The sequence below is a fragment of the Cavia porcellus genome, unplaced genomic scaffold (assembly GCF_034190915.1).
Source record: "Cavia porcellus strain 051 isolate PalLab524CR breed Dunkin Hartley unplaced genomic scaffold, mCavPor4.1 scaffold_29, whole genome shotgun sequence".
NCBI classification, from domain to species: Eukaryota; Metazoa; Chordata; class Mammalia; order Rodentia; family Caviidae; genus Cavia; species Cavia porcellus.
This window is the reverse complement of record NW_026947512.1, coordinates 6,166,298-6,180,253: the sequence shown is the minus strand read 5'-3', so window position 1 is coordinate 6,180,253 and position 13,956 is coordinate 6,166,298. Positions and strand designations below refer to the sequence as shown.

Genomic DNA, 13,956 nt, shown 5'->3' with positions numbered 1-13,956 from the left:
TAATGCAGGGAACCGTGATCAAGCTCAGCTTGAATAGTTATCTGGATCATGGCTGTTGCAGGGAGGTAAGCAGTGTTCTGCTGCTTACAGTCACTACTGTTGAGAAATACCACGGAGGCAGGAAGAGGGACAACTATGTTACTGGGACAAGTTTATCATCCTTCTAAAGGGGGTCAGAAAAACACCCAAATCATTAAATAAATGTCTTTTAAATAATCAGCTCCTGCCAGAGGAAGAGTATATCATATCCTTTCAGAGAAAGCAGACATGGAAACATTTATCCCTTTGTGACTCTGCAGTCATTCCCTCCCTTCCCCCATTTCTGCCAGGGGAGTTCAGGATTTCCCAGTTGCACTCTCCCCTTTTCATGACTTTAAGTTTTGATCCTTTCTCCAAGTGCAAAAATCGAATTTAGATACTATATACCAACTAGTTTATTTTACAATTAAACTGAATAGACCACAGCTGTACTTGACAAGATGCACATTTTCCCTTCTCAAAACGATACAGGCAACAACAGGACCACGGGAGCGCCTCCTAGGAGAAAACCATCTGCACATGACTGACTCACACTCGGGATTGCTCAGTGAGCTACTGAACTGGTCACAGTTCACAAGGCTGATTGAGGCTGAGCTGTCCCTAAGGGCTTTTTAAGGAAAGATTTATTGGATTCCTCTTGCTTGCCAAGCCTGGATCACTATCTCCGGTGGTTGGGAAGGGTTTGGGGATTTGGGAAAGGCTGGGTACTGCTTAATGAAAGATAAAATATAAACCTCCAAAAAGTAGTCTTGGCACACTTGAACTGCAAACAAGCAGTTTTTTTAAAAAAGGCCATTGGACTTTGGGGTTAAATCTCATATTTTAGTCACCCGGGACTAGTTTATTATTGCAGAAAAACAAACATTCATAAAGTTGACAGCTACTCCCTTCCTCTAAAGTGGAGTCCTTGAAGGTTGCTTGCTCACTGGCCAGCTTATGGGTGGCTGCCTGCAGATAGCAGCCTAAAGAGTTAAAGTCACTTTTCGACACCTGTCAACTGAAGGGCTTAAAGCTCACCAGGCTGGAGGCTATGATAACCAAGAAACTGTATTACTGGTCGCCAGGACTTTTATACTCAATATGTGTGCTGGTCTTTTTTTTTTTTTTAAATCATTTTAACATTTAATGCTTCTCAATTAAAGTGATTTCCTGGAGTGGATGCCAAGCCTCGTTTAGAATGCGCATTAACCACTTTCTGTATCGGTAGTTAAAGGCACTGAGGGATTTAAACAGCAATCCACAAGTCTGTTCACTCAAGGTCTGGAGGAATAAAGCAGATTATAAACAATAATATATGTCTTTCTCTTCTTTTTTTGGAAAGGTTCCAAACTCACAAACAGAGCTAAAGTGCTATAAACATATCCAGGACTAAGCTCTGGGTTTCACAAATGTGCTCCATGAAAGCCATGGGCACTAGTGGTGCCACTTTTTATCTTGTGTGTGCTCCTGCACATACTTTAAAAGAGTTTTTTATTACACAAAGTGTCCATCAATTGAACCTACCTTCTAAATATTAAAATGGAAACCAGGATTGCTACACAAGTGTGAGGAAAAATAAATCCTGGCTGCCGTGTAGATGATGAATTTGCTGCCGCTGCCACAGGCAGCCCGTTAGACATCACCCTTTCTCCTTAGGCCTTGGCAGTCCCGCAATCCAGCCCCTGCACCCAGTACCTCTAGGTTCAGGGCTCAGCTCCCGCCTAAAGAGAAGCCCACACTCGATGTCCAGAGGTCCACTCTGGGGAAAATGCCTGTTATGGGGGAAGCCCCGCCTTACGTTTCATTTGTTTCTTTAAGCCGATTAACAATTTTACTTCTGACATCTGTATGAAGAAAATCAGTAAGAGGAATTGCTGCTCTGACTACAAAGCAGCGCATAACTTATGAATACCCTGATTTGGGTTTTAGGGCCAAGTAGCTTTTTACTGATAGAGAAAGGAAATAGTTTATCATTAAGGAAAAACAACAACAAAAATACTACCAATTCAATTATGGCATGCCATTGTTGGAAAAAGGTATTTGACTTTGGATATATTAATGTGAAAAACTGCATCTTAGAATTATTCAAATATAGTTTGTAACTTTTATGAAAATATGTAACCCAAAATCACCTCAGGATTTGGGATTTCAAATTCACTCATGCATATGAAACTCAATATTTTCATTACTACATTGGAGCTGGCAGATTATACAAGTATTTAGTGACAAACATTTATCAAGAGATTTTTTAAAGTGCCTTGAAGTTTGATAAAAGCCTTAATTTTTTAATCTAAAAAGTAAACATTTACAAGTATTCGTGTTCAGCTGAAGCATGTATTTGTCTGGATCCTAAACTTTTCTGCAACTCTTGCTCAACTCTGCTACAGCCATATACCTTGGTCATTAATCTTAGAGATCATGTACTGCACATGAAATAATAACCCATAGCTAAGTAGTTAAACCTGGCAGGAAGCTAAGAAATAGCTATTTGATACAAAGGTTCACTGGATTATAGCAACCTTTTAGCTGGAAAATGCTGAAACATTCAAAAAAGATTACTAGATGGAATTCCAGATATTATATTTTGGTTGTTATCCTTCTGACAAGCATAATAGATAACAATTGCAGCCAGATCCTTATATCTTTATTAGAGATAGTTATAACAGGTTTAAGAATTTAGTTTCTTGATAATTCATAATTCTATGAGACTTTTCAAGATACCTCAGGCAATACCTTGAGACTTGTTTATTTAACTCTAAATGGTCATGCAAATGGGCAAGATAGTGCCACTGGCCTACACCATTGCTTTCATTTGGTAAATCTTCTAGAACTATCTGTGGGTTGGTGGAGGAAAGACTTGAAAATTTCAAGAAGTTCTGTAGTTTAAAAGAAAGGATTCAGATTAGTAGACTTGTTCTAGTGATGGTATAATTACCATTTCTGTGAATTGGGGCAACTCAACTAATCTGTTTGTCTGACTCTCTTCATGTAAGCAACCTCAATAACATTTGCTCTCCCTAACTTACAGAATAATTGTGTGTTGATAATAAATTATGTTTATGAATGCATTCTGAAAAATAAAAAATGTCAAACATAAATACTAAGGCATCATTAGTCACACAGAATTGAACACGTGGGCTCATTTCTGTTCTGCCACAGAATCAGAGGTCAAAAAAGATCAGGGTCCAACTTCTCAGCCAGTGCCTCTTCAGAGATTCCATATGTATATGGAGCATGTCTTATTTCTTCGAGTATGCATGGCAACACAATATGTCATCTGTGTAAAAGTGTAAGAATTTTATTAGTCAGCAAAAGGTTCCTTATTCTTTTTTTTTTGGTACCAGGGATCAAACTCATGACCTCACACTTACCAGGCAGGTGCTTATGCCACTGAGCTAAATCCCGAGCCTCAAGGTTCCTTTTTCTTAAAAAGCTGTGACACAGGGCAGGAAAAAGGGTCTCAAACGAGGTTCACACACCCTCATGGAGTCTATGGCTTCAGGAGACCTGAGAACTCTTCAAATGTCGGGTACAGCCCTGCTGTAGAAGTAATTTATAACTTTTCCAAGTAATCTGGAACTTGGTAAATTGAAAATAACAAGTTAGAAGAAAGACTCAAGCTGGCCTGGGGCTATAGCTCAGCGGCAGAGTGCATGTCTAGCACAAAAGGGGCCATGTTTCCATCCCTACCCTACAAAAAAAAAGGCAAGGGTTCTGAAGGGAAGAGTCAGAGATTTTGTTTTTTCTTTGCTATTTGTTTACGTGATTTCCCTTTTATTCTTCATTTTTCACTACAGCATGCGGCAAGACTATTATGAAGGCAATCCCTACCTCTCAGATCAGTGGGCAGAGAGCACAGTAAATGACAATCATGAATAAATATTAGTCACTGGTGTGTTTGGATCGCAGTACCTTCAGGAAAGAAAATGAAGACAAAGAAAAGTCACAATCTGCTTTTTCTAAGGACATGGGAAAATGAGGTTAAACACATTCTTATGTGCAGACACATACTCATCTACATAGGTGGCTATCAGAACAAGCCAGTAAAAGAATATGGCACAAATGTCCTGAGTCCTCCCTCACTTTATGAGCCCTCTCACTAGTCAGTTTCAACTACATTGGCAACTCAGTTTTTAAAATGTTCATATGCACTGAAAATATCAAATTAGTGTTTAAGTATGAAGGAAACTGAATTCCAACTTCAGTAAACATTAAACAGTAAAAAAGCTGATGTACAATTTTAAAGTACCACTTAGGACTGGCAGTCGTGAGTTCGATCCCCGGTACTGATAAAAAGGAAAAAGACAAAAAAAAAAAAAAAAAAAAGTACCACTTGGCCTTTAACCACAAATTAATTTCAGAAAAAGGTCTTCTACGAAATTTTCTAATTGGCTCAAATATTACTAAAACCACGCACATCAGAATCAAACTTAAATTTATTAAAGTGTCAACTGGTTTTATCCTGCTCTACTACATGGAAACAGTTTCCCACATATCTGGAAGAAGTCACCTAGCTGGCTTTCTGCTTCAGGACACTGTTCTTTGGCTGGTGAGATCTACCCCAGCTTTTGTCAATGACCTCAGGATCTGGCTGACATGAGATTTACTAGCATAATACATCAATAATTCAAAGGTAATAAAATCCTCATAAAGTGTAAGATAATCTATAGTTTACTGTAGAGTAATAAGGTTTTTAAAAATTCAGATCCTTGTGATGAGATATTTGAAACTTACTTATAATGCACTTGAAATGTTAAGTTGATGTTTTTTAGTCATAGCTTTGATGTAAAATTGAAACCTTTAAAATAAAACTAGTAAAAAAAAACCAAGTTAGGCCTGGGGATGTAGCTCAGTGGCAAAGCCTGCCTGGCAAGCATGAGGCCCTGAGTTCGAGTCCCCCAAAACAAAACAAAACAAGTTATGGTTTTTGTTTAAAATATTCTATTAGTTTAAATGCAATCAAAACAGGAAATAAAGAACTTGGCTAAGAAATACTGAGGTCAAATTGCAAAGTGATGAAAAAAATTTTTGGATACTCTTGCCTGGACGACTACTCTATACATTTGAAGAGAATAGATTCTTCTTGATTTTTTAATATTTAAAAATGCACAAAATAATAATAATTATTAAAAAGCTGCACATAACTGGGTGTGATGATGGTTCATACCTCTAAGCTACTTGAGAGGCTGAGGCAGAACAATCACAAGCTTAAGGTCAGGCTAGGCAACTTAATGGGAACTTGTCTCAAAATAAAAAGGTCAGGGGATGTAGCTCAGTGATACAACACTTGTGTAGCATGGATGAGGCTTTGGGTTCAATTCCTGGCACTGAAAAACAAAAAATACCTGCATGCAACATCATGGTCGCTTTTACTGTGACTAATACATAGTCACAGTCTTGAACCATTTGCTTCCTATGGAACATGAACAAGTTTACCTAAACAGTAGGTGCAGTGCTGCTAGACTGTGGTGAAAGAACAGATAATGAAGGGAACATTTTACTTAGAATTACAATTAGAATTTCAGTATGTGCTAACATGCATATCATGTCCATAGACAGATTATAAACTATTTAAAAACTGAATAATCAAGAAGCCAATCCACCCTTCCAGTGAGCCAGCCAGCGTGTGGGCTGGGAGACAAGAACAGTCCTCTCCCCAACCCAGGGAGCAATCAGCTGATTCACAGGATCACAGGATGAGTTGATAGCAGCCGAGGTACAAAAACAACTTAATTCTTATATTGTTTGCTGGCCTGAAAAGCCATAGTTGAGCATCTATTGAGAAGATAACAGTATGCAATATAGCAATTATGGGGGATTTCCTTCTGTCTTGTTTTTGAAATCCTGTATTGTGCTGTTTTATTCCATTTTACTACTTTGTTTTCTTTGGTGTTCTGTTTTGTTTGATTTTATTATGACTGAAGGTATGGGCATCTATTTTGAAAGTAACACGAGGCAATATGGTAATCGTTGATTTGCTATTATCCTGTTTTGAAGTTTTGTATCACTTTGCATTGTTTTGTTTTGATTGGCTTTATTTTGTTTGGTTTTATTCTCTTTAAAATAAAATAAAATAAATAAAAAAAAACTAGTCTTGATGAGTAATTTTGGTTTCATCTCAGAAAGCAAGAAGTTAGGCTAGAAAAATCACAAAACCTGAATTAATATGCCTCATTTGTTTTATGGAGGAGTTTGTTGTACAAGGACAGGTTAGCTCGAGATAATGAAAATTCTGTTAGGTGTTGAGGACATGTTTATTACTTGCTCTCTTAATGATAACATTTGTTAAGACAAAAATCTTCTAAATGATTATGCTTGTTTCTTAACTTATTTCACTCTCTTCCTATGGTAACTATTTTCCTTACATAATAAGAATCTCAAGAAATTCTTCAGAAAGAATCCTTGAGGTTTAAAGGGGAAAATACAGGACCACAGTGGCACATCACAGTATCTATTTAAAGACAGATGCATGCGCAACAGAAACTACAGCATATTTGCCTTTGTTTTAAATCAAAGCTGAAACTTTTCTATATAACTTCAACATTAACCATTAGACCCTTAGTTCAGGCTCGAGCTTTGTGTACAGAGACTGCTGTTGTACACTATAAAATTCTTCTTTCATCTTGTAAAGCTAAGTTTCAGAAATCCTGACTTAACTGGTGGATTTGCCAGAAACTGTTTCAATCTTAGAATAAGGTCACTGAATGTCATCCTAAAATGCCCAAGGTTGTCAGGTTTTCAGTAATCTTGGTTGTTGCCACGTTTTGATACTCTGACCTGACAAAATTCTGTCTTTTCCTTCTTTCAGTTTCTCTTTCTTAGGACTTCTCTTCTTTATAATTTCTTTTCATCTTTGCAATTTTTGTCTGTCAAAGGAATAAACATTGTAGCTTTCTAGACAATGCTACAAGGTCATTTGATCTGTGCACTAGGATTTCATGAAACTTCCTCTGTCAGGGCAGTGCTGTTGGGCACATTTTGCTTCTGTATGTTTTCTAAAAGAGAGTCATGTTTAATATTGTGAAATATGATCTGCCTCCTCCTCTCTCCACCTTCTAGAACAGTGATAAATTTCAGAGCATGCTTGGCAGAATTGGATTATATTTATGCACAGTATACATGTTCATCACCAAAACTGTACTTCTCAGAATGTATGCATGAAGAATGAATTGCTGATACTTCAAAATCCCAAATCCTCAGAACTGATTTTATTAGCCAATGCATACCAAAGATGAATGGTGACAGAAGTATTATTTCTGCAGCTTTCTTTCATCCTTGAAGCCCTATCCTACATTAGACTGGTTTTCCAGGCTTTTGATTAAGCCTTGCTAGCCACGTGCCGCTGCAGCACCAAAGAAACTGCTTTGCAGCCTGTCACCTCTTCTGGCACGCAGCCGTCTTGGTCCCGGAGAGCTGGGTCAGCACCAGACTGGAGCAGCAGCTCCACAATATCCAAAAACTCACAGGCTGCGGCTGAAAGGAAAATGACACATATGAAAACAAGTTCACTGTGAGGATGAGAAATTCCTCCACTTCGGTAAGAAAGGCAAGTGCTGAGGAATATTAAACAATGAACAATTTTACAATGGTGGAAGGCTGATCAGGCTTTGTAATGAAAACTCTGCAGGATGATGGATTTTCAAATCCTAGGAAAATCAAATACTCCTTTTTGGTTGCCTAAAACAACATACATTTTTTGCTTTATGATCTTATTAAGGATAAGGTGAATGCAGAGAATAAAAATACAGTAAGTATCTATTTTACTTTCATCTGTATTTCAGAATGACAGGCATACAGACCACACAGAAGAGCAAAAATCATTTTAAGTGTCAAAGAAAACATGTTTTGTTTTTGGGCAGAGGTATGTATATAACTAACTGACCTTTAAAATTTGTAAATTGAGCACAGCCTGGGCAATATAGCAACTTGGTGAGACCTTGTTTCAAATAAAAAGCAAGCTCAGTGGGAAGGCCTTGGATTCAATCCCTAATATTGCAATAAGTAGATGAGTACATAAATGAATAAATAAGTTGTAAATATAAAAAAAAACTGTACTGGTAATTAAATTATCTATCCCTCTACAGAATTTAAAAAACAATGGCACCAATGAGTATCATAAATAAGTCCAGATCATGGGGTGGAAGGGCCTATAGACATTAAGACATTATAAAGATACCATGTAGCATGGTTTAGACCCATGGTATACAAACAAATCAACAAAGCGCCATCTATTTTGCATATATATGGAAACTTGATTTATGACAAAACTGGCAACACAGATTTAATAAATAGATGAGGCTTGGACAACTGGGATAAAGGCAAATATAGGCATTTAATCAAGATGAAACATAAATGGCAACAAATATATAAAAAGATAAGCATTACATTAGTAATCTAGAAATTAAAATTAAAACCAAGAGATACATTTCAAACTTACCAGATTAGTAAAAACTAAAAACTCTGACAGTGCCAACAATTGAAGAGCACCAGGATAAGGGTAACTTCTTTTTAGACTCCTCAATTTTTATACTGAGGTAGCTACATTGGATAAAAATCTGGCATTAGGTTACAGGAAGCATTTAGGATTATAACATCCCTTTGAGAATCTTCTTTATTTATTTTTTGGTGGTGCTAGAGAGTGAATTCCAAGTATCACATATGCTAGGCACAAGCTTCACCACCGAGCTATGTCTTCATTTATCTCTTACATTAAGAAGTTAAAACTGACTCCCAAAATAATTTTAATCAAATTTTCAATTTTAAATTTCCAAAGAGTTTAACCACAAATCACTGTGTACTAAATTAGATTCACATGGGAAATAGCCTTTATAAAAAAGAAGAAAGCTAAAGGTACATAGCCTGGTATCAAGTAGCTGTGTGAAGGGATTGATCCTATATACAATCAGCTACATAACAACTGTATTTTGAACACTTAACCTTTATTTTACAGCTATCAGTCTCAACTGACTGTGGGGAACACTTGGTTAAATTTTAAATTTGAACTTCTTTAGTGTATCTGATGAACAAACTCCCCCATGTACAAATTTGTATTTCAGTATAATAACCAACACAGTCTATCAGGTCATACTTTGCTCAAATTTAACCCAATAGTTAACATGAAGATCAGGGCTAAGTAGATGTGTGCTATAGCTGAAAACTCGAAAGATGGCTCTTTCAGACACAGGGACATTAATTTTATGTATGCTGTATGATGAAATGATCTTCCCAACAGTGAGATATGATAACATCGTGGGTACCAACTCAGAAACAGAGCTTAAAATTTTAAATTCCACATCTAGAACACTAAAGCCAACCAACTAAGAAAATGCAATTTGCTGACTTGACAGATATGAGTGAAATTTTAGCTCGTCTAACTATAAAATGAGATTTAAATTTGGAATTTAAGAGCTGTAGGACAGTACTTCACTGTAAGGAATGTGGTATCTATATACACAGAATTTTACTAACAAGTCTAGGGTTTATGCAAAGATAAACTCCCACAATAGTATAAACAATCAGGAAATTATAGCAGAGGGAGAAAAAAGGTGATAAGACTGACTAAAGGAAAGGGGTCCTTCCTTTTAAGCCTGACAGGTGAAATTATCCTGATAGGGTACCTGCACTACCTGTGGGAGACTGGCACATATAAGATGCTCAACAGTTGGCAAAAAAATATATTTGGTAACCTCCAATTAGATGGTGAGCTACTTGATACTGTGCCTGCCTTCCTTGTCTTTTTCTTTCTCTTCTCTTTCTCTCCCTTTTCTCTTTTCTTCCTGTTCTCCTCTCCATGTAGCACAGTGCTGAGTACTTAGAATTTGTTAAAAATTCATCAGTTAATTGATTTCCCCACCTTTAGCTTTTTCAGGAAAATACAATTTACAAGAGTAGAGTCATCTTTCAGAAACGTATAAGCTGCTCACCCTTCAGAACAAAGGGAATGATGAAAGGAGAGTGCTAACATTTTGCCAAGTTAATGAAGGGGTACACTGGTGCCCACAATGTGCTGGAAAACACAAAAACACTCATAAGCTCATCTTGGAAAAGCTTGAGCATGTCTACAGGGACTAGAACTGTTGCTGAATTTATGGTACCCTGGGAACCTCTATTTGTCAAATGCCACAGAGGCAGCCCTGACACTGGCACAGGTGAAGATGAATTTTCATTCAGAGCAGTGAGCCTTCTGACTCCATTAATCCTCAGGGTTTTGATGATGAATTTCTTTCTTTTTTATTTTATTTATTTTCGCTCTAATGTCCCTCCCACTGCCCTGCAACAACAATGGAAGGGATAGAACAGATGGTGCTTTACGCGGAAGACCGAGGGCTCATGAGGATACAAAGCCTGCCCACTTTGCAATCACATGACTACACGTGCAAGGAAAAACCTTGATTTCCCCTGGGAGACACAGATGCAATGATATTAGTATTCCCAGTGGAGGAAGAGGAGGGGAAGGCTAACAGGTCATTTGTAAGGAAGACCACACTTACACCAATATACTCTTCAGCAAAGACCATGTTTAATCACAAAAATAAAAAGATGAGCAGCAACTAAAGACTCAAAATACTCAGGTAAAATATAGGCAAATAAGAATTTTAACATGCTGCTAGACAACGACCAGTCAGAAGGAACTAGTGAGGGCATACAGTAGTAGGATACTGGCCTCTAGATAACCTGTGATTGGCTCTGACCCAGTTTTAATCGGAAGAAGCCAGGATTTACAACCTGCTTAAAGATGGAGTTTGACAACTGCTATAATCACAAAAGCTGTCAACACAAGGACAGCTGTCAGGCTGAACAGTAATTCATAAAAAATAATAGCAAAGCCCCATAAGACCTAATACTGTCTGCATTCAGTGGATTTAACCGTACTTACAGTTTTATAAAAGTTTCAAGAATAGGTTGAAGGCACTTAAATAAAATAAACTGTGTAATAGCTACTGAACACCTACTAAACAAAAGGATAACTAATATTAAGAGATTAAATAAAATATGCCTAGCAGATTCTCTGGCATATAACAAGTACTTAATGAATGGTAATTACAGTGGCAATTACAGATACAAGATTGTTTTTTGACCACCTCAAAAACTGGCAAAAGTTCAGTGACATAATAAGAAAATATAAATTAAAAATGAATTGCTCTAAAAGTAATTAAACTTAAAATATTAATTTTTATTAAATATTCCTGAATGTTTTATATATTTGTAATGTCAAACCTCTGACATGATGATATAAGAATATAAAAGCATACAGACAGATTATGTGTTTACAGGCTTGAAAACTAGCCTTGACTCATCAACCAAATTGACTGAAGATAAAGGATTTTCCTTTATTTTACTTCTATAAAAGATTATTTTCCACAAGATACTGTGTATTTTAAGAGAATCCAGAACTACAGTTATTTATGGAATCATGAACGTGCAATCAGAAGACCTGCCGAGTGTCTTGGCTCTGCTGCCTACAACCTGTACTTCCCTGTCAAGGTCAGACCATCTCTCTCTCTAGCCTTCAGTTTTTCATCTGTAAGTAGGTAAAAAGTAACATCTAAGTTCAGGTATTTGTTGGAAAGATCGTCAAAATAGGAATAGTAACACCATCACTGTATCTCTGTCTAAATTGGAACATTTTTGTGTGTAAACCTTTTATCAGAGCATAAAATACATGCAAGACTACATATATAAATTCTCCATGTAAGTAGTATCTAGATGATCAAGAATAGGATCATTATTAAAATATCAGAAGCAACCTTGCATGATAAACCCCTCCAGTTGCAACCTGTTCTCTTCCTCCAAAGTAATCATTATCTTATCTATTAATGCTGAGTTTTTCTTGTTTCCTATATTCACTCATTCATCCATATTTTTGGGATAATGCAGATTGAACATAGGATTTCTGCACTGACCTCAACCCTTTTTTTATTTTGAGACAAAGTCTTGCTAAATTGCCCTGGGTGAACTTGAACTTGCAATCCTTTTGCCTCAGCCTCCCAGACAGCTAGGATTTCAGGTGTGTACCAGCATGCCTGGTTCTCACCTTAATGTAAGGAAAGCATACTTTGTGTGGCCAGTTCTTGAACTTCACAGTGTGTTTCTGAGATTACTCCAAGAAGCTGCCTGGGGTTGTATTTCATTTTCATTGCTACATGATGTTCCACTAGATGAATACTTTAGATTACTGTGATCAGATTTCATAATTCTTGAATATGAATATTTCAGTATTATCACTTCTAGAAATAATTAGTATATATAACCTCAAATATTGATTCTCCTATAACTTTTTCTGGAATGCCTATTCAAAATGCTGAACTTTCTTACTTCACTCAATTTCTCTATCACATTTGTTGTTTCTTTGTCTTTTTTTATGATTTCCTTAGAAACAGCTTCTTTTTGTTAACCTTTGCCAGTTCTATACTTTAACCTATCAGTTGCAAAACTTCCATATTTTTTCGTTTATTAAAAAGTTTTATCAAGTTCTCTTTCAAATTTTTCTGTTTTTATAGTGTCTTGTTTTTGATTAGTGTATAGAAAAGCTATTGATTTTGTATCCTGCCATTTTGCTGAAATCTATCAGATCTTAAATTCTTCTAGAGGAATTTTTAGGATCTTTTAAGTCAAAGATCATCATATGTAAGTAGTGATAATTTGACTTCTTAGTTTCCTATTTGTAACCCTTTAAAAACTTCTTTCTCTGCCTAAAATTTCAAATGCCATCTTGGAGAAAAGAGTGAATATCGTTGTCTGTTCCTGATTTTAGAGGAAATACTTTCAGGACTCCCCCCTGACCTGGTCCGCGGGTCAATCCCGATCCGCGGGGCAGTTTGCTGTGGAAGGAACAGGGATTAACACAGACAGGGAGGAGACAGACAGATGAGACAAGTCGAGGAAGTCCGATCAAGTCTCGTTTATTGAGGAAGTGGTGGCAGCTTTTATAGGACAAGGGCGGGCCGGTGGGACAGGAAGAGGTTGCGGGTGATCTCTGATGGGTCATCGTCACGTCCCTGTACATGACGTGAGTAGGAGAGGATTATCGTTAATGTAGGCACATTATGTGCCCATACGAGGGAGAGGCGGGGAGACAGCAGCGGGCGATCGCACCGCTCCCCACACCCCTCCCCCTGGTATGACGTTGGCTGTGGGTTTATTATGTATAGCTTTAATTATATTGAGGTAAGATCCTTCTATATCTCCCGACAATTATTAGTGATGTTGAGTACATTTTCTTGTTTGTTAATTGGGTCTTCTCATTTATGAACTGACTGCCCATATTTTTTCGGTCCATTTTTCTATTGGATTGCCTTTGCTACTAATAGGGTAGATATTTTTATATATTCTGAGTACTCACTTAATGGTTATTTGCATTTTATAATATCTTCTATTGATTTGTAGATTGTATTTGTACTTTGCTTATACTATGCTGTTTTACTGAAGTTTAAGATTTTCTGCTGGGCTTGGTGCTCATACCTATAGTCCTAGCACTCAGGAGGTTGAGGTAGGAGAATTACCATGAGTTCAAGGCTAGCCTGGACTACACAGAAAGACCTTGTATCAAAAAACAAAATAAAACAAGACAAGACAAAACAAAACAAAACTCTAATGTGGTCAAGTTACCATAATTTAAAGTACAGTGGTACCTCAGTTCACAAAAATTTGTCCTTTGATTTTGGAAAAGATGGCATGTTTGTGTTTGTGTGAGAAAAATGGCAGATATTGTAGTCAGAGATTGTGAGGAGAACAATTAAAATCAGGACTTGGAATTTATAGTATTTTATGATGGTCACCCAGACTTAACAAAAGGAAGTGGAGGAAATCTATCCATAACCCCAATGACACAGAATATTCAGCCAAGGACCTGAATCACACAGCAATGTCTTACATGAGCCCAGATGAAAACCCAGAGCCCATGACAATGCCTCCCATGAGTCCAACTGGGGATCTAGA

The 13,956-nt window shown here is 37.0% G+C and overlaps 1 protein-coding gene across 7 annotated transcripts in view; it reads right to left on the bottom strand.

The window, feature by feature from the left end:
• Window positions 1-7,204: 7,204 nt before the first annotated feature.
• Acbd6 (acyl-CoA binding domain containing 6) overlaps window positions 7,205-13,956 on the bottom strand; it is a 194,115-nt gene continuing 187,363 nt past the window's right edge. For 5 of the 7 annotated variants that reach the window (XM_063239863.1, XM_063239864.1, XM_063239862.1 and 2 more), the window contains one exon: window positions 7,205-7,491. In XM_063239863.1, coding sequence (XP_063095933.1) covers window positions 7,393-7,491 — 99 coding nt within the window. In that variant the 3' untranslated portion in view covers window positions 7,205-7,392. The remainder of the gene's footprint in view (window positions 7,492-13,956) is intronic. The other 2 variants (XM_063239865.1, XR_010044450.1) reach the window with 2 other exon arrangements.